The sequence below is a fragment of the Xyrauchen texanus genome, chromosome 32 (assembly GCF_025860055.1).
Source record: "Xyrauchen texanus isolate HMW12.3.18 chromosome 32, RBS_HiC_50CHRs, whole genome shotgun sequence".
NCBI lineage: Eukaryota > Metazoa > Chordata > Actinopteri > Cypriniformes > Catostomidae > Xyrauchen > Xyrauchen texanus.
Window position 1 is genome coordinate 18876187 of NC_068307.1, and position 21238 is coordinate 18897424.

At 37.2% G+C, this 21238-nt stretch overlaps 1 protein-coding gene across 2 annotated transcripts in view; it reads right to left on the minus strand.

The window, feature by feature from the left end:
• Positions 1–1057: 1057 nt before the first annotated feature.
• The window catches only part of LOC127625679 (mitogen-activated protein kinase 14B), a 40880-nt gene continuing 20699 nt past the window's right edge, over positions 1058–21238 (minus strand). The window contains exons 4-12 of one of the 2 annotated variants that reach the window (XM_052101011.1): positions 17518–17629; positions 15879–15908; positions 15184–15231; positions 14865–14979; positions 13544–13615; positions 9104–9183; positions 5538–5616; positions 5239–5412; positions 1058–3776 (exon numbers count right to left, since the gene is read on the minus strand). In XM_052101011.1, the coding sequence (XP_051956971.1) occupies positions 3709–3776; positions 5239–5412; positions 5538–5616; positions 9104–9183; positions 13544–13615; positions 14865–14979; positions 15184–15231; positions 15879–15908; positions 17518–17629 (778 nt within the window). In that variant the 3' untranslated portion in view covers positions 1058–3708. Of the gene's footprint in view, positions 3777–5238; positions 5413–5537; positions 5617–9103; positions 9184–9858; positions 9939–13543; positions 13616–14864; positions 14980–15183; positions 15232–15878; positions 15909–17517; positions 17630–21238 lie in introns of both variants that reach the window. The other variant, XM_052101012.1, reaches the window with a different exon arrangement.

Genomic DNA, 21238 nt, shown 5'->3' on the forward strand with positions numbered 1-21238 from the left:
AATAACTTTTTCAACAAAGTGGGAAAAATCACAGTATAAACATTTGATTAAGCCTCTTCTTCCTCTGAAAAAAAAAGTTATTTTCCACAACTTTCTGCATTTTCAAAAATATAAGTTTTTGACATTGATAACACCCATATGTAATCAAGGTTTAAAAAATATTTTAAAATTATTTCAATTATTAATTACTTATTTTTTGTTAAATCATTTTTGTTTTGTTTTTTGCACACTTGTTATTAAAAAAAAAATAACACATAAATAACTGTTAATGTCATATAAGTGGTATCCCAGAAAAAGAGGACAAGTGTTTTTTCAGGCAATTGACAAATTAAAATATATTTTCTAAAAAATAAAAAAAAGTTTAAAACAATATAGTCAAACCATTTCAAAATTATTAAATAAAAGTTTAGGGTTACAGAGTGATGCCTTTTAAATGGGGGTTCTTGACTGTTTTAATAATTTTTCCATCACTGAAATGTACATGTTTGTCACCATATTCTGATGATGACTCTCAGAGCAGAGCAGTGGATAAAGTTGATATTTGGTAAACAAGTGATCACACTAAAACCACACTGGCGTTACATTCAGGCAAGGGTCAACTATATAATGATGCAAGATTTTAATGGAATGTTTGAACTAATCTCTGTTTTCAGGACAAGGGAATTTTTCATCTGAGGTGGGGGCAAGTTGTCACATGGGTCAATAAATTCACTATAGCATTTCTTGGCCAAATCAATATACAATTTTTGTATATTACTGCTATTGGGCAATAAAGGTAAAGATGTTGCTTCTTTGTAGCCAGGACTTCACAGTGCCTCTACATAAATTGACATTCAAAAATAAACATACCCTGATAACGTTTTGCTGTAGTAAAATTTGGCAACAAGCCATAATTCAGAAATTTCAATAAAGAATAATAGTGAGTTGTAATAACATACAGTGAATTTATTTTCACAACCATTACGAAATACGTTTCACAAATCTTTCAATGTTTGAGAAGAATAACCACTTGAGGGCAGCATTATTTAAGATGTAGTATGAAATAATGCATCACGTCTTCGTCTTTCAAACATTTTATTGTTCAGAATGGAATAAAAAACAGTTATTCATTTGTTTTGCCATGACATGCATCCAAATACTGGAGTTATATCATAGAGTGAATGTTGCGAAAGTAACTGCATTTATTCCTGTATAGGAGTTGTTTACAGACCACATAGGCCTACTGTAGCTGCTTATCATGGATGACTGAGAAAAACCTGTTTTGCATAAAAGAGAGACAACCTCTTTTCCATTAAAAATAAAACAAAAACCACAAATGGATTTTACTGCTGGATGCACTACATTATCTTTCTGCAGACTGACACGGTTTCCCTGTAAATGTGCAAACAAACAGAAACACAGTGCCTTACGTAAAATACATGCACAAATATTTCTGAATAAAATTAAGTGATTATATACAGCAGAAAAGTGAACACTTAAACTAACAATTCTTAAAATAACTGAACCGATACAGAAAGTTAGATGCTGATTCCAATTGAGAAAACAAATTCCTTGCAAGTCTTTTAGGCTGGGATGTTCAATTAAAGTGACAGTTCATTTAAAAATGAAAATTCTCTCATCATTTACTCACCCACATGCTATCCCAGATGTGTAGCACTTTCTTCTGCTAAACAAAAACAAAGATTTTTTGAAGAATATTTCATCTCTGTACAGCTCTTCACATTGGAAGTGAATGGTGACCAGAACTTTGAAGCTCCAGTGGCATAAAGTGATCTTAAAAGTAATCCATAAGACTCCAGTGGTTAAATCCATATCTTCAAAATTGATATAAGTGTGGGTGAGAAATGGATCAATATTTAAGTTATTTTTTTAACAATCTCCACTTTCACGTTCTTCTTTTGTTTTTAGCTATTCGCATTCTTTGTGCATATCGCCACCTACTGGGCAGGGAGAAAATTTTAAGAGTAAAAAAGGACTTAAATATTGATCCGTTTCTCACACACACCTATCAAATCGCTTCTGAAGATACGGATTTAACACTGGAGCCATATGGATTACTTTAAATACAGCCTTTATATGCATTTTGGAGCTTCAAAGTTTTGGTACACATTCACTTACTGAGACCCTTCAAAGCTGAAATATTAGTTTGTGAAAATCAGTTGTGTTCAGCAGAAGAAAGTCATACACATCTGGGATGGCATGAGGGGGAGTAAAAGATGACAGAATTTTCTTTTTGGGTGAACTATCCCTTTAAGATTATTGAATAACAGAGCACTTGCTCAGTTACTTTTATTTTTACATGCATAAACTTTCAGTTCGGAGGACTGTTGTATTGTGGACTATTGTGCGGTCATGCTCAAAGATTTGTCCTGATGACACAAGCTTCCTGTTAAAACCTTGATCTCCATTTTAACCCAATTTCTCAAAATTTTCATAAATAATAAATTAAGGGGAAAAATGTGAAAAGAAAGAAACCACACTTCGGTCTAGCTAGATTACCAGCTGCTCATAACAAGGGGTGAACTCATTAGAAATACAGGCCAATAACTCTGTATTTCAGAAAGACAAAAGTGTGAATCTCACGAAACTGGCCAGGAACATGTCTGGCCAGGCCACATTTCACCCCACATTATATTTAAATTATAATCTCATTACAATCAAGCACAAATTCCCCTTAAAAAATTCTTGTTACCCTAATGTATACGGATGTCCCAATATTCCCAATGATAATTCTCATTATTGTAATACCTTTATACAATTATAAATACATTAAAGGCTGTGCATCAAGTACTACAATGACGTATAAATACCTCCATAATATATAAAGTCCAAATATTAATACTCCTAAAAATAGATTTATTTTCACTATTTAAGATATAATTTGTGATTTTAGGGTGAAATCTGACCTCAACAATTTTCTGAGATTCACTCATATCATTTTCATGTCAAAAGCAAGCATGGCTGCAGTCATACAATCAGCATTTATTACTGATCCTATCATCTACCATTGTCTAGGACAGAGACTCAGCTGGGAAAAGAACACTGCACTGACATACTCTTCTGTTTACATTCTACACAGAGCACTTCATAGAAATAACATTCTCTTTAGCTGATTGGATTCACTTTTTAGATAATTTTTGCTACTAAAATTTCAGGTCAAATTCTGAGACTAGATGTTAATGGTGCACTTTACAGCAAATCCTAAATAAAACTGTTGGCACACATCATTCTTTATTTACAGCAGTGCCATTTTATTTACATGTCTTAATCGTAGCATTTTGACAGCATTTGAGCTTGTCGGTCCATTTGCATTATAGGCTACAAGCAGAGTTTGGAATCGAGGTACATGTTTTACTTCCCCAAAAAGAATATAAAAACTGGAACTGCAAGCTTAAAATGCAGATATTCATCTGACTGATATGTGAGAATACATATTTAAATTTTATTTAAAAGTGGTCTGGCCATAAGAGTAGTTAATTTTGGGGAAGAAAGCAATGATATAAAGAACAATATATTCAGTGTCCTTTTCGAAATTCAAATGGAGAACTTTGCAAGTTTGTTTTCCTCATTTAACAGAGTATATAAAGGCAGAGTGAATAAGCTGTCTCAGAGAACACATTGAAGCCAGCACTTCATAATGGCAGGCACTTGAATGTCATTTTCCTGTATTAATGAAGATCCAGCTGGTCGACCAGGAAGAGTGGCTCCTCATGACTCCATCTCGTTTCCATCAAACACGGGAGGCTCGAAGCTGATCACCTCCTCGTATGTGAGCTCTGCTGACACAGACACTCATTGTTAAAAGCAAACTTAATTATCAAACGAGACCTGCCTTGTGAGTTACCTGTGATTATTTTGTAGTTTATGTAATAGAAGGAATTTAGAGACAGCATTATGAAAGTTGTCAGGAAATATTCCAATGAACAACACATGCAACTTGCAAAGGGCACTACATTCTCACGAATGACAGCTTTAAGTGGGCAATCGTGTCATGTTCTGATATTCTTAAAGAAACAAAACATTTAAATGGTACCATACAAAGCAAAGCAAACACTTGCGCTAATGCATTAAATATTTTCCCCGGAAAAGGAAAAAATCACGTTGGAGTTCCTGAACCTGGCAAATGTTTCAGAGCAAACTTGGTCATTTCGATAGTATGCTCATAATGTAGAAGGAACGCTAAATAACATGATATTTAAATAGCAAATTATACAGCGAATAAAATATTTTTTAAATGAACGTCTCTCGAAAATGAAACCTCTCATAAAGACACGTCATCAATTGCTGTGCTTTTCTGACATTGTTAGAACTTCATCAGAGGCAATTTATCAGTCATCTGCGAGCATGTCACACTAAGCGATCAGACTCAATATAAGACTGCTGATTTTGCGCTATTAAAAATAAATCTTTTTCAATTCCTGAAGATAAAGGAAAATTCTTTGCCAAATTTGTACAGTCTGTAGTGGTCTTAAAGGGATATTTCACTCGAAAATCGATTAAAATGTAGTCACTGAATCCTCACCCCTGTGTTGTTATAACCTAATATGACTTATGGAGAAGTTGTGAAAAAAAGTTGTGTTCAGTGATGATAAAGTCGCCGATTATGGTGAACACCTTTTTAAGCTTCATAAAGGACACAAACTTATAATTCGGAAGCCTAATAAATACTTTGATAAGGTTTGGTGATTTTTTTCAATTATTATTATGTGAAACACTTGACCGACCGTTGCTGTCCTATGCGCATTCATGAGAGTGCACAAGAGCAGCAGTTATGCTGCACCCTCTCTTGTAGTCCAAGAATAGATGCATTTCTCAACGAGATGCACAGCTCTTGAGAGTGAGCAGTGTAACTGCTGCTCTCGTTCACTCATAAACTTGCACAGGATAGCAACGGTTGCGCAAGAGTTTCACTTAATACATTAGATGTCTGTTTGTTTCTCACCAAACCTTATCGTATTCCTTCAGAACAAGGCATGAGTCACTCGCATACAATACTTTTTGAATTATACATTTGCATCCAAGGTTGATGAATTGGTCACCATAACTTGACATCACTGAGAAATTTTTTTCCACAATTTATCCCTTTGTGTTAAGAAAAAGAAAAAAGTAATATGGGGTTATTTTCAGATTTAGGTGAACTAAAAGTCTACAAGTCTATCTCAAAGTTCTCAAGCAGATCACATGAGTGGCAAGTAAATGCATTGATTTCTCTATGCATGCTTCAATGTGTAGGCTTACGTTTCCATTCTTCTATCTCTAGATCACGACTCTCAAAGCTCTGATCGTAGGGTTCTGCCTCTGGCTCGTCATCTGGGTCGTGATACTGGGCGAAGTACGGGTGTGCAAGGGCCTCTGACGCAGTGATCCGTTTATCTGTGTCCAGAACCAGCATCTTCTCCAGCAGGTCCACAGCTGAAGAGATCACACAGATCCACAATCAATGAGGTACATTTTTAAAAGCAAGCACTTTTAAAAAGTCACATAAAAAGTTGACATCAGTGGCAGTAGGTTTCATCAGAAACAGACAATATTGTTACCTAATGGGTTTGCACCAATAAACACATCTGCAAAGTTCCTCTTGGGCATATGTGCCAGGGAGTTGATGTAGTTCCTTGCCTTTTAAAAGAAAAACAATATTGAAGGTTTGCATATATGATTAAAGAGATGAGCTTTAATTTCTCTGACTGCACATCAACCCTGGGACAGAATCTAGTAAAATGAAATGGCAAAAGCACCAAATCATTGAGGTAAAGAAAATATATGGATAGAGTGGCACCAAAAATTATTTGGATGCATGTCATGGCATTATATAACAAAATATTTTAGGACTGACAGCACAAGAAAACTTTAAACAACACTTACATTATAAAAACAATAGATATACTGTTCAAAATGAAGTATATACACAATGGCAAGAAACCCCTTTGGAATTACCTCCATTTACACTGATCAGCCACAACATTAAAACCTCCTGCCTAATATCGTGTAGGTCCCCCTTGTGCAGCCAAAACGGCTCTGACCCGTCGAGGCATTGACTCCACAAGGCCTCTGAAAGTGTCCTGTGGTATCTGGCACCAAGGTGTTAGCAGCAGATCCTTTAAGTCCTGTAAGTTGTGAGGTGGGGCCTCCATTGTTGGTCCAGCACATCCCATAGATGTTCAATCATATTGAGATCTGGGGAATTTTGAGGCCAAGTCAACAACTTGAACTCTTTGTCATGTTCTTAAAACCATTCCTGAAAAGTTTTTGCAGTGTGGATGGGCGCATTATCCTGCTGAAAGTGGCCACTGCCATCAGGGAATACCATTGCCATGAAGTGGTGTACGTGGTCTGCAACAATCTTTAGGAAGTTGGTACATGTCAAAGTAACATTAACATGAATGCCAGGACCCAAGTTTTCCCAGCAGAACATTGCCAGGATGCACACAAACCCGGCTGTCCACATGATCTACAAGAAAATGTGATTCATCAGACTAGGCCACCTTCTTCTATTGCTCCATGGTCCTGTTCTGACACTCACATGCCCATTGTAGGCGGTGGACAGGGGTCAGCATGGGCACTAACGGTCTGCGGCTACACAGCCAGCTGCGATACACCTTTCTATCATGGCCAGCATTACGTTTTTCAGCAATTTGTGCAACAGCAGCTCTTCTGTGGGATCGGACCAGACGGGCTAGCTTTCGCTTCCCATGCACATCAATGAGCCTTGGGCGCCCATGACCCTGTTGCCAGTTCACCGGTTGTCCTTCCTTGGACCACATTTGGTAGGTAATAACCACTGCATATGAGGAACTCCCCACAAGACCTGCTGTTTTGGAGATACTCTGACCCAGTTGTCTAGCCATCACAATTTGGCACATTTCAAAGTCTATTTTTCTTGCTTCCAACACAACTGACTGTTCACTTGCTGCCTAATATATCCTACCCCTTGTCAGTTGCCATTGTAATAATATAATCAATGTTATTCACTTCACCTGTCAGTGAATGTTGTGGCCGATTGGTGTATGTATACATTTATCTTAAAATCGTTTTTGATCATCTATGTTACAATACGTACCAACACAATCTTTTTTAACTAATAACACACATTATTGTATTGTAAAATACATCATTCAAACATTTACAATTTAGGTTTGAAAAAGTATGTGAACCCCTAGGTTAATAAGCTAAATAGCTAATTAGAGTCAGGAGTTGGCATCCAATTAATGAAACGAGATTGCATGTGCAGGTTAGAGCTACTATGACTTATAAAAAGCTCAAACATTTTGAGTCTGCTATTCACAAGAAGCATCCACTGATGTGGAGCACCTACGATCAAGAATTGTTGCTTTGAATAAAGCTCGAAAGGGTTACAAAGTTATCTCTAAGAGCATAGATATTCATCTGTCCACATTTAAACAAATTGCCTATAAATGGAGACGATTTAGTACTCTGGCTACTCTCCCTAGAAGTGGCTGTCCAGCCATGACTCAAAGGGCACAACGCAGAATGCTCAATGAGGTAAAACCAGAACCCTAGAGTGACAGCTGAAGAATTGAAGGAATCACTGGAACTGGTTAATATCTCTGTTCATGAGTCTACTATACGGAAAACATTAAACAGGTATGGTATCCATTGCAGGACACCATGAATGAACCAGCTGCTTACAAACAAAAACAATGATGTGTGCCTCAAATTTGCCAAATACCACCTTAACACTCAACAATGCTATTGGGAAAATCTTTTGTGGATTGATGAAACTAAGGTTGAACTACATGTGGCATAAAAAGGGCACTGCATACCAACATGAAAACATCATCCCAATGCTGAAGTACGGTGGAGAGAGCATCATGATTTGGGGCTGCATTGCTGTTTCAGGTCCTGGACCACAAGTTTATCAAGATTTCCAACAGGGTAATGGTAATTGGGTGATGCAGCAGGACAATGACCTTAAACATTGAAGTAAATACACTACAGAATGTCTTCTAAAAAAGAAAATCCACATTTGGAGCTACCCAGACCTTAACCGAATAGAGATGCTGTGGGATTACCACAGGAGAGCCGTTCACACCAGACATGCTAACAATATGGCGGAGCTGAAGCAGTTCTGTGAGGAAGAATTGTGCAAAATTCCTTCTGAACGTTGTACAGGTCTAACCTGCAGCAACCAGAAATTCTTGGTTGAGGTTATTGCTGCCAAAGGAGGATCGACCAGTTATTAAATCCAAGGGTTAATTTCTTCCACAGCACTGTGAATGTTTAATTGGAAGTGTTCAATAAAGACATGAAAGATTATAATTGTATGTGAGTTGTTAGCTTAAGCACATTGCGTTTGTCTATACTTGTGACTTTGATGAGATCACATTTTATGACCAATTAATGCAGAAAACCAGCTAATTCCAAAGGGTTCAAATACTTTTTCTTTCCACATTACTTAGTGGAACATACCCATAGTTAATGTGAGGAACTTAAGATATCACTCTTTTAAGACACCTGAGTGAACTTGAGAGGAACCGACTTCATAAATCTTATTAACATTGACCTTGGTTAAATTGTATTGCAAATATGGCTAAACAAATTAAGATAGTTATGTGAAAAGATCTAGCATAACTCCTTTGCAAATGACATTTGGTTTAAAATTCTGTAATGCAATGACATTCATACATTTTAAGTGTGGCTATAGTGTCAAAATACTTTTTAGGGATACAGTAAACTTCTGTTCCTTACATCTATAAAGGTCAATAATACCTGATGTTTATTCATAGTTCATGTTCTGCAATCAGTATTGTGTGTTTACTAGTGGACCTCTGACAAGCACTACTGCATGTTAAACAAACAAATTTTATATTTTATGTTAGAGATTAAACAGTCCATGCCTGTGCTTAAAATGAGTGGTGGCATTCTTCTAAAAGCCTTGCAGTGTACTAAGAAATTGTGGTTGGAAGAAATTATGTCAAAGATATGTCGCAAACAAAAAGCAGGCAATACTTCGGAGAGGGGGTGGGAGGGATTGGAAAATTAGGAACGTCCCAGGACAAATAACCATTTTGGGAAATTTGGCCGCCTTATTCCAGAGTGCCCCAGACGGCCATGCGTGGATGGTTTTGGACAGATCCTTGCTCACCTCGTGGCTTGGCATCCTGCTTATTAGAGAGGCTGGTGGGGTCCCTGTGAGTCTCATTATCTGCTGAAGCTGGTTTATATCTTGGGGAACCCAGGTCAAGGGCCTTACAATCAAAATAATACACTGGCATTGAGTGTATCAACAAAAGACACTTTACCATACAGCTGCTGTAACATCTTCGGAATTGCTTTAGTTTAACGCTGTGGCTTGGTGCAGAGAATGCACCAACCATTTGAGAAGGAAAAAAAAGGAGGGGGGGGGGGCAAGGAAGGGGACAAAGATGCACCAAATGCTAGATCAGACAAGAGCCAGGTTAATCAATCAAGGGTTAAAGTGACAGTTCAACCAAAAATGAAACATTCCTGGCTGTCCCTGGTCCCCAATAATGATGGGGAAAATGAATTTAAATTTTTGGGTAAACTATACCTTTAGGACAGAAACAACAGGAAATGCAACAGGAAGTGTAGGAAGACACAGGAGACCTTTGGAAGGCAAAAGGATTGTGAAAGCCATTCGTTCTGCACTCAATATGCGTGGGTCGATCTTCAGCACAACCTGGCAAAACCATCTGCCAGCTATTTGACTACATTAAAATGCTGATTGCATAACTAGCAAACACAAGTAGTTCATGCCAGTGAAAAAGGAAAAAAAGATGCAACATGAATATGATACGTGATCGGAATGACTAAAGCAAGCAGAACAGATCACCAGGCCGTCGTTGAGGAAGTCAAACTCAGGCAAAACAGAAGACTCACAGACTCAGAAGATATTTTCATCAAGAGCTCTGGACCTGGGGTTCCGACGAGCATCATGATAAGCTTCAACTGATCAATATCTTTAGGTCCAAAATAAAGGAAAATGCAAAAAATGGGGTGACTATGAAAGCAGGGGCTGGAGAGGGGAAAAACAGAACCAATGATAAAGTTCCTCTATTGCACAAAAGAAAAACAGCATGGCAAAATGTAATCAAGGAAGACATGAGATGGAACAAAGCCAAAATACATGCAAACTGTAACGTTAAAGGGATAGTTCAAACAAAAATGACATTTATCTCATCATTTACTCACCATAATGCCATCCCACATGTGTATGACTTTATTTTTGTTCTTCAGAACACAATGAAGATCTTAGAAAAACACCTCAGCTCTGTAGGTACATACTATGCAAGTGAATGGTGACCAGACCTTTGAAGTTCGGGATGACTCCAGTGGTTAAATATATGTCTTCTGAAGCGATGCAATCATTTTGGGTGAGAAACAGATCAATATTTCCATATTTGTTCCAATAAATCTCATTAGATTTATAGTAAAAAAAAAAAGGAATTAAATATTTATCTGTTTCTCACACCCATATTATATTATATTATATTCTGAAGACATGGATTTAACCACTGGAGTCATATGGATTACTTATATGCCATCTTTGTGATTTTTGGAGCTTCAAAGGTCTGGTCACCATTCACTTGAATAGTATGGACCTACAGAGCTGAGATATCCTTAAAATCTTTGTTTGTGTTCTGAAGAACAAAAAGAAAGTCATACACATCTGGGATGGCATGAGGGTGAGTAAATTATGAGAGAAATTAATTGTTTGGGTGAACTATCCCTTTAAAGGGGAACTATTATGCAAAATGTACTTTTACATTGTGTTTGAACATAAATGTGTGTTGGCCGTGTGTGACACAACCACCCTATAATGATAAAAATCCACCCAGTTCTTTTTTTTTAATCTTCATTAATCATAAGAACTGTCTCAGAACAAGCCATTCACAGATTCTGTATAAAGTGACATCACTTTGTACAATGATTAGGTATGATTTTTCCCTCCCAAACTTGCTGCTTCAAAAGACAATAAGTCAACACAGGAAAAAAAACTTGAATGCATCAAGCCATTTCAGGGGGTCTTGTATAGAGAAAATGGCCACAAAAGATCACAGATTTATGAATTATTTCTGGCTAATAAGACTTGGAGAGCTGTATATTGTCATATTGAGGAAAACAGGCAACAGGTTAGTACAGCAGTCTAAAGTTAACAGACTTACCTGACTGGAGTACACTAGCATGGATCAGCACACAAAAAGTAAGTGAATACAATAGTGTGTCAGGCAGATAAGATTTGTGACACGGGCACAGTCACCCTGCACACTAGGACATACAAATGTGACTGTAATCAGTCAAGGATGCAATCAAGAAGCCTTATGGACCATTACACAAAACCCTAGCAGTGAAACTACTTGCAATTACGTTTAACAAGCGCATGTAAATGGCAGGTGCGATCAGCAATATAGTCAGTGAGTGATTTTTTTTTTCAGGCCAGATACTCAAATAAGTTCTATCTAGATCTGGCACATGTGTGTGTTGTTAACAAGTACAAATAATCAAGTCAAGGTTAGAAGTGGATTGAGGATGGTACAGGTGCATCACTATTAGAAGATTCAAAGGTGAGACGACAGAAATTCAGACATGCAGTCCCTTTAGAAACATCCAAAAATGTGGCAAGCCAACATATAAAATTAACAGGCAAGCTTCAGTGGAGCAAGCCACAGAACAGAAGCACAGAACATGACATAAGGTATGTCTGAATGTCTTTCAGTGTCGTATGCTTTAAAATCAGAGAAACTGAAGAGTTTGTGCATTTAAAGGAATAGTACACCCAAAAGTTAAATAATTTTCTTTCTTCCATGGAACACAAAAGGCGTAATTGTGAACAATTTTACGCTGTGAAAGTGAATGGGGACTTTATCAAGCTCCAAAAAAGCATCATAAAGTAGTCCATATGACTACCTTTGTGTCTTTTGAAGTCTTATGCTAGCTTTTTGTGAAGAACAGACCAAAATGTAAGTAATTTATTGAAAATTATGCCCTCAAATCTCATTGGCCTTTCGACATATTCAAACTTGAAAGCAAAAAATACATACATAAAAAAGTTTACCCATCCTCATGTCAAACTCTTTTGTATTCATGTATTATTTTGACTGGGGCTGGGCGATAAAACGACAACAAAATAATTCCTCGATAATAAACTTTTTTTAAATTTTGTCATTTTGTACATCTAAACGATCAAATCGGGTACGTCTTCCTAGCAACGCCGGCTGAAATCATGAAATTAGCCATTTGGGAATTATTAGCAGACTAGCGGCTACCTCGTCCTGTTGTCATATAAACCAGTATTGAGGCTTGGTAGCCACTAGCTAGCAACCCGGCTAATACTATATCGTTGTGTATCAAACAAGCCAGCAATGACAAGGCAATATAGCTATTGACAGAACACAACAACAAATCCGACATCAACACCATATCTGTTTATTTAATTACTATTTAGACAAATGTTTTTTCCATAGCTCTTCCAAAGTATTTATTCTTCTAATGATGCTTATAGGCGGTTGGCAATCCAGTATATGGTGCATTACCACCACCTACTGAGCTGAAGTGTGGAGCTTCACAAGAAACTCTTTCAGTGGAGTCAAACGTCAGCTGAAGACGATGAAATTGGCGAAATTTTATCGAAAAGAGGCCACACACCTTATGTAGTATTAAAACCCAAACGGAGTATATTTCTTGAACTTCAAATTAAAAGGTAGCTTACTCTGTGGAGATAACGTGTAAACAAGCAAGTTGTTTCCATTCATTCTTGAGGTCTAACAAATATGTGGAATGCATTTCCTTATGTATATCACGATAAATACTGATATTGAACGAAAAAAATTGTGATCATATTTTTGACCCACATCGCACATCCCTAATTTTGACCATTTCTATTTTTGGGTGACTATTGCTTTAACAGATGTGTAGTGGGAACACACTGAGCATTTGAGAATGTGCCACCTACCACACTCACAGCTTTAACAAATATTTCATCCTTAACATGTCAAACTCCCAAATTGAGTTTGAGGCCATGCTATACGCATGCACAGATAAGCAGATAAGACAAAAAGCAAACAAAAAGCAGATTAATCTGCACATTTTGGAAGCAAAACAGCTAATTCATCCTAATCTATTCTTCTGCAGAGGCTTCCTTTGGACCACATGTCTTATTCCCTCTCTCAAACGGCCTTCACCCTATTTAATGTGGTGCGAGTGTTTTTTTTTCATAGGGGGTTTTATTCAACGTCCCCGTCCATTAGAACAGAAGCAGCAATACATTAAGATTCCAAGAGCAGTGCACACAAGGGCCTCAATCTTTGTGCTCTAAGACTGAGCAAAGTTCATGTTTTTGCCTATAGCACCAGAAGGCTGGGTGACTCATAGGAAGGCTGCGGGCCTGACACTAACTGACTCACTCCCCTCGGGATCACTGCCGCTATATGCATTCGATCTGGTTGACAAGCGTAGGTGTCTTTTTTCACGATTGGGCAATACATGCCACAATGTCAGATCACCAAAGGGTATTTCCAGAAAGAGAGATTTTGGGCACCGTTTGAATGGAGGGGGCAAAGGATACGATCAGTGCCGGGAAACAGGGTCCGTCCTGTGAGGAGCTCAGCCATTATGCAGCCCACCGACCAGATGTCCACTACAACACAAAACAAAAAACATGTTCTGATTCATGGAAACTAAATAAAAAAAAATGGCATTTACTTTCTTTTAATCAGTGCAGATTATTCTAAATAAAAATTCATAAATATTGAAGTAAGGAACTGGCGATAGATAATTGAATATGGTGGTAATGCGGCCACAACATTGTCCCCCCCAGGCCCCCCATTTAGAACCACCACTGCTGTTGAAGCTTATATTGTTTGTCATGTTTTAATGAATCGAACATTACTTATGTGTACCGATTGCAATGTGTTTGTAAGTTTCGTTTCTTTCAGTGAAGTTGCTGTTACAATCTTACTAATATTCATGACTTCTGAGTATTTTATAACATTGCCGCAGTTTCAAAATTCCTAAATTGTGAGACACTAAATGTTTGTGCCGCTGTTGTCTTAGGCTAAATCTTTTTTTACCTCAGTCACAGAAATTCACTGAAAGTTGTAGTCACTTTACTGTCCTTGTAGCAGAACATTTTTAAATGCAAGCAAGTGTAGGCCAATAAATATTTGGAGCAATAAATCTGTGTATGGACACTTGCCATTTTATCCTTTTAGCAGATGTTTAAACAGATCTAAAAGCCACTATAGGTACAAGGTGGTTCCCCATGAATTTATGCCTATCTCAAGTTTTCATATTTCATAGCACAGTAATGTTTATTAATTTGTTCAGTGTGTAACCATCTCTCTGTTGTAACTTTACTTCCAAATAGAGGACTAAAAATGTATTATTGCAATCATTATTTAGCATATTTCTCCATATTATTTTCACGTACAATAAAGTATTTCATCATTAAATCCTCGTTTTGCATTTCACAAGATTCACCTCTTAAAATGATATGAGTAATACAATACAAACATTAATGTGTATTGCGTAGAGAATAAAATGCTTTAATAATCATATTAAGATATAATTAAGAGTGTTGTTTATCCTTTTCAATATATTGTTTCATTTTTTAGCGAATAACATATCAACATGAAAATAGCTCGTCATGACTCCGCTCTGCAGGTCATCTCAGAGTCCTCAAACCATGAGATTCATCCCTCAGAAGAGCAGTGCCTAATTACAACTGACACAAAGTGTTCCTCCGCAAGTAGCTTGCAGTTTTATGTTTCAACCTCTCAAGAGCCAAAAATAACAGTGTAGCTTTAAGGTTCAACTAAAGGCAGTAATGGAATGCAAAAGCTAGTTTATTTATGAATTGCCAAGTGAGGATTCTGGGTAATCCTGACCTGTCATGTTGTAGTGCATCCAGTTGAGCATGATCTCTGGGGCACGGTACCATCTGGTGGCTACGTATCCCGTCATCTCATCGTCTGTAAGTCGTGCCAGCCCGAAGTCCAAAATCTGCACATTTATAGATTCAGAGCCAACAATTAGTCATAAAATAGATGAGACTTATCAGCACTCCTATTACCTTGTGTGTGCCTTAGTGTTTTCCCGACTATAAACCAAGTGTTGGTCAACAGAGGATAATTATAACAGATGTGACAGTGGAAAAAGCATCAGATGATCTTGGTAAACAGTGCACGCTGATAAACATGTCCTCACCTTAAGTTCACAGTCTTCATTTACAGCCAAGTTACTGGGTTTAAGATCCTACACAATAGGAAAAGATGAAAAGACAGACAAAATGAGTGGTACGCATTAAGTATGCATCACATTTGACAACAAATCCCTTTTGGAAGCACTAACAAAAAGTCATCCAGACAGCCAAATTGAGGTCACCACTGAAATAAACTTGATTAGAAAGAGTATAGGCCTGTTTACACAAGCAGTGGTGCAGATGAAATCCTTCAACCAAATATGTTTACCTGTGTCAAACCAGCAATAAAACTCACGCTCCTTACTAATGAGAAAACTAATTTCCGCACTGACGAATAGCTCTGTAAGTCTGAATCAAATTAGTTTTTCCAACATCGGTGGTGTGCTGTTTTCGCATCCCCAGACTAATCTTGATAAGGAAATAAATAAATCTCCTTTAAACTTAATGACTAAACTAGGAGCTCTGTAGTTTGTAATGACGATAAAGGCAAGTCTTCCCAGTGACTCTTTACCCTTGAATATTACCCCAGACACAATAACTGAGGCATTAACAACAACATCGCAATTTAAAAAAAAATTATTGTTAGCTTCCAAATCATAAAACTGCCTGCCTTGAAACAGCACAAGAGAATATTTACAAGTAATACACCACATTAATGATAAAATCTAAATCTAATGGAGAGAAAGCATGATGCACTCACCCTGTGGATGATGTCTGCTGAGTGAATGTACTGTGGGAAGAGAAAAAAGGATGAACTCAATTTAATCAAACACAAAGATCAATGAAAAAGAACATCTAAATGAACCACACTAAACAGAAGAACTGAACTACTTTATAAAGCAGTATTAAGAATAGAAGGTTATCTCTTAAAATACATCAGAAAGACTGAATTACTGTACACTGTAAACCCTAATACTTAAAATAATTAATTATTTTGAGGAGGGAAGCATTTTATCACCCAAATATTTAAAATAAATTAACCTTGATGAGTATTTAGAACTTTCTCTTTATTTTGAGTTCATGACACTGACACCATTTACGTAACCTAAATTTTTTATATTTTTTTGTTAGTTAAATGCACTTTTTTTAGTTAAATGCACTAGATTTAACTTAAACTGGGCAGGGGATTTCTTTTCCCCGGCATTCTTTGTATGGTACTTAACAGTGTTATATGCTAGCATTTACTATACTAGCTAATTCTAAGAGATTACTTGTTCATTTTAAGTTCAGCCAAAGAGATCAACTTTAAGTTAGGTGCCATCAAAATGTATGTGTTATCTTACTCAATACTTCAAGTTAAAGGAATGTTCCGGGTTTAATACAAGTTAAGCTAAATCGACAGCATTAGTGGCATAATGTTGATTTCCACGAAGATTATTTTGACTCATCCCTCCTCTTAAAAATAGCAAAAATCGAGGTTACAGTGAGGCCCTTACAACAGGAGTGAATGGGGACAATAAAAGTGAATGTGGACAATTTTTGGGGGTTTAAACACAGAAATGTGACGCTTATAATTTTATAAAAGCATTTGCATTAATTCTTGTTAATTAATACAATTAATGTGTATTATTTGAGCTTTAACGTTGTTTAAATGGTCATTTTTACAGTCATTTTAGGGTTATAATTTTGTTGACATTACATCATTATGGTAACAAAGTTGTAAAATTGGCTATAACTTTACAATTATAAAAGATTAATCTTATACATTTTATAAAATGTACTAAAATCATGTTTACACACATATCCTTTATGTCTTGTGGTTATACTTTTGAAAAGTAAGTATTTTACCGTAAAAAAATTCACTTCCAATGTAAGTGCATCATTGGAACCCAGTTTTTTTTTTTTTTTTTTTTTAAAGAAAAAAAGAAAAAAGAGGAGGAGTGAGTCAAAATAAATTTTTGTGGTAATCAACATTATGCCACAAATGCTTTTGATTGACCTTAACTTGTATAGAGCCCGGAGCATTCCTTTAATTAACTCGCATGAGTAGTACTAAATAAAAATCTGACAGTTCTGCTTACTTATACATTTTAAAAAATATTTTTTAGTTCTGCTAACTTATTCGGGTTTACAGTGTATTTGTATAGCAGAATGATAAACATCAGCCTGAAAGGAAGCTTAAAAGTGAGTCACTATCAACTGCCCTTGTATGGAAATCAGGAAATCACAACATTCTTTAATACATCTCCTTTTTTTGATCCGCAGACGAAAGAGTCATATGGGTTAGAAACTACATGAGGGTGCGTAAATGATGGCAGAATTTTCATTTTTGGATTAACTATCCTTTAAATCAAATTAAATCAAGCCAGTAAATAAGGTAACAGTGGGCGGGGCCTAACCTTCAATCCCCGTAGGATCTGGTAAATGAGGAACTGGACGTGATCATCTGTCAACTTCTGACACTTCACGATATTGTTGAGGTCTGCACCCATCAAGTGAGTCACCAGGTACCTGTTCAACAAAGCAAGTCATTATGACACAGCAGCTTCAGTTAATGGGAGTGCAAATCAACTCATTCAGCTTTGTAAAGTAAACAGCAGTTAAATTTCAAATAGGCCTTTAATATAGTTTTGGTGCTGAAATAATTCTTATTTTTCACACTTAAACCATCACTCTAGCAGACCACTGGATAATACATGCATAGTGCACTAACTCAGAACAACCAATCAAAATGGAAAAAGGGGCAGCTATTAGTCCCGAGTAGCATCCAGCACAACCAATCAGCCTGAAGCCCCACAAATGGGAACACTGGAATGTGTGTGGTGTGGGGCCAACTGGGTACAATGTTGCCTGCTGAAAGCTTTTCTGAACTGTGAAAGGAATCCAAACAGCTCCCCTTTGAACCAGCCATGAGCACGATCATTAACCTTAACAAGCATGAACGCCTTGTTGCGCTGCACTCTCGTAACACTTGAGGCAAACACTCTGGGTACAACAACTTAATGATGGTGAAAATGCTTTCCAATAAATGTGAGCACTTGTGCAGAGGTCATAAAGGTTTGCATAGTAGACACTTAGTGTGTACTGTGCAACTATATGGATATATGCTGTTCAGAAATATCTCTTGCCAAATGTGCCCCTCCTCTTATTCTTTAAGCGATTTTGGAGCCTGGGGTATTTATAGGAGTATTATAGTATTTTTAGCTCTAGTTTCCATGCATCTTGCAGTGCTTTTGCAAGAGGTTGACACAGACATGCATAATAGTGCTGCCCTTCATCCTGTGTATGTGTGTGTGTGTGTGAGTGTGCATGTATGTAAAACTACCAGCTCCCATTTCCACTCTCCATACGCCAAACCCAATTCCACACTGGGGCTGTTGTTCGAGGGAAACTCGCTCTCTGTCTCTCTTCCTCTCTCTCCCTGCAGTTGTGACCTCAGACGGCTCTCTCACCCAACTGAAATGAGCTATACTGAGACTGGGCTCAACATTTAGGCAGTATACGAGACAGCAGCAAATAACAGCAGCCCCTAAGGGCATGACTACGTGCTTAGATCAGTGGGTCTCAACTAGATTTGCTTCAGGACCCTGATTCTACATTGTCTAAATTGGACTGTTGTCCATGCCTGCCCAATTGGCTAGCTCCTCCATAGTGACTAAGTGATGAATTTGCACAAAAATACCATAGAGTTTGATTTGACACACATTCTTTGATGCCAACAACTAAATATATAGGAAGAGTAGGGAATGGCTTCAAAAGGCAGTTAAAAGCGATGCTAGACCAGGGGTTAAGTTTAGTGTCAAAAGCCTTAAAAAGGCAAACATATCAATAATGATCTATAATTCACTCTTTTTTAATGTGTTGAATGTTTTAAGAGTTGGTTTTATGAGACAATAATAGTTTGTAGATTACTGCACATGCAATATAAGGAAATTATGCTGAGTGGATAAAGCCCTGTTGCCATGGTAACTATGGATATTCCCAACACGTGCATGACCACGATGTTCTTTCTCCCCCTTCTGTAGCAAAAGAAATGTGCCTGGAAGTAACCATGGCTGCTTTTCAACTATCGCTCTGACAACTGGATACAAGGCATTTGAATGCTACCAGATTTAACATGTCCTTCAACACACAGTGGGCAAATCATCTGTGTTAAAGGACTAGTTCACCCCAAAATGAACATTCTGTTAGATTTGACTCATCTTTTGTCGTTCCAAACATGTCTTTTCTTATACAAAACACTAACAAACATTTTTAGAAGAATATCTCAGCTCTGTAGGTCCATACAATGCAAGTGAATGGCGGCCAGAATTTTGAAGGTTGAAAAAGCAAATCAAGCAGCATAAAAGTAACCCATGAAATACAGTGGTTAAATTCATATCTTCTGAAGTTATATGACAGGTGTGAGTGAGAACAGACCAATATCAAAGTCATTTATTTACTATAAATCTCCATGTCTCCTTTTGTTTTTGCCGATTCACATTCGTTGTGAATATCGCCACCTATTGGTCAGAAAGGACAAATTATGGGAAAAATTTACTTAAATATTGATCTGTTTCTCACCCACACCTCTCATATTGCCGCTAAAGATATGGATTTAAACACTGGAGTCGTATTCTTCTAAAAATATTTGCTTGTGTTCAGCAAAAGAAAGTCATACACATCTGGGATGGCATGAGGGTGAGTAAATGATGAAAGAATTTTAATTTTGGGGTGAACTATCTCTTTAAAGCAGTCCATGAGATTATGCATGATAATAATGAAAAACGATCACAATTGTTGATCATTTCCCTTGATTCTATAATTGCGATTATTCATTTTGATGAATAGAGTTTACATTAAAATACTTCTCTTGTGTGGGGCAACTGCATTCCATATTCTTTATGTAGGCTACACATCCAAAAAGTTGTGAACGGTGTTCCCTAATTGCTTTATTATTTTAATGCATGTTTTTCAACTTTTTTATAAATTATACACAGAAAGTGAGCATTAATGATAATGCCTTTAGAATAATTGAAACACATCTGATTTGCCATTACATTTATTCAAGTAATGGACCAAAAACTATGATGCACAGTGCATTCAGAAAGTATTCAGACCCCTTCATTTTTTTTCACATTTTGTTATGTTGCAGCCTTATGCTAAAATGCTTTAAATATTTTTTAATATTTATTTTTTAATATTTATCAATCTACACTCCATACCCCATAATAACAAAGCAAAAAACGGATTTTTGATAACTTTGCTAATTTATTTATTAGATATTATACGGGATATATTTATACGGAAATATCACATTGACATAAGTATTCAGACCCTTAACCTTTGGCAGCGATTACACCCTCAAGTCTTTTTGGGTATTAAACGACAAGCTTTGCACACCTGGATTTGGGTATTTTCTGCCATTATTCTCTGCAGAACTTCAGATGTTCTCAAGCTCTGTTAGGTTGGATGGGTACCATCGGTGGACAGCCATATTCAGGTCTCTCCAGAGATGTTCGATTGGGTTTAAGTCCGGGCTCTGGCTGGGCCACTCAAGGACATTCACAGAGTTGTCACTAAGCCACGTGTTGTCTTGGCTGTGTGCTTAGAGTCATTGTCCTGTTGGAAGGTGAGCCTTCGGCCCAGTCTGAGGTCCTGAGCACTCTGGACCAGGTTTTCATTAAGGATACTGTATCTCTGTATATTGCTGCATTTGCTTTCCTTGAACCCTGACCAGTCCCCCTGTCCCTGCCACTGAAAAACACCCCCAGGCATGATGCTACCACCACCATGCTTCACCATTAGAATGGTATTGCACAGGTGATGAGAGGTGTCTGGTTTCCTCCATACATGGTGCTTGGAACTGAGGCCAAACTGTTCCATCTTTGTTTCATCAGACCAGAGAATCTTGTTTCTCACAGTCAGAGAGTCCTTTAGGTGCTTTTTTATGTGTCTTGCAACTGAGGAGAGGCTTCCGCCTGGCCACTCTGCCTTAAAACCCAGGGGCCGGATCCATAAAAGTTTCTTAAGATAAATTATAAGAAGTTCATAAGAGCGTTCCTAAGTGCAATTCTTGAAAAATTCTTAAAGGGGTCATGACATGAGAAACCAAATTTGCCTTGATCTTTTGGCATATAA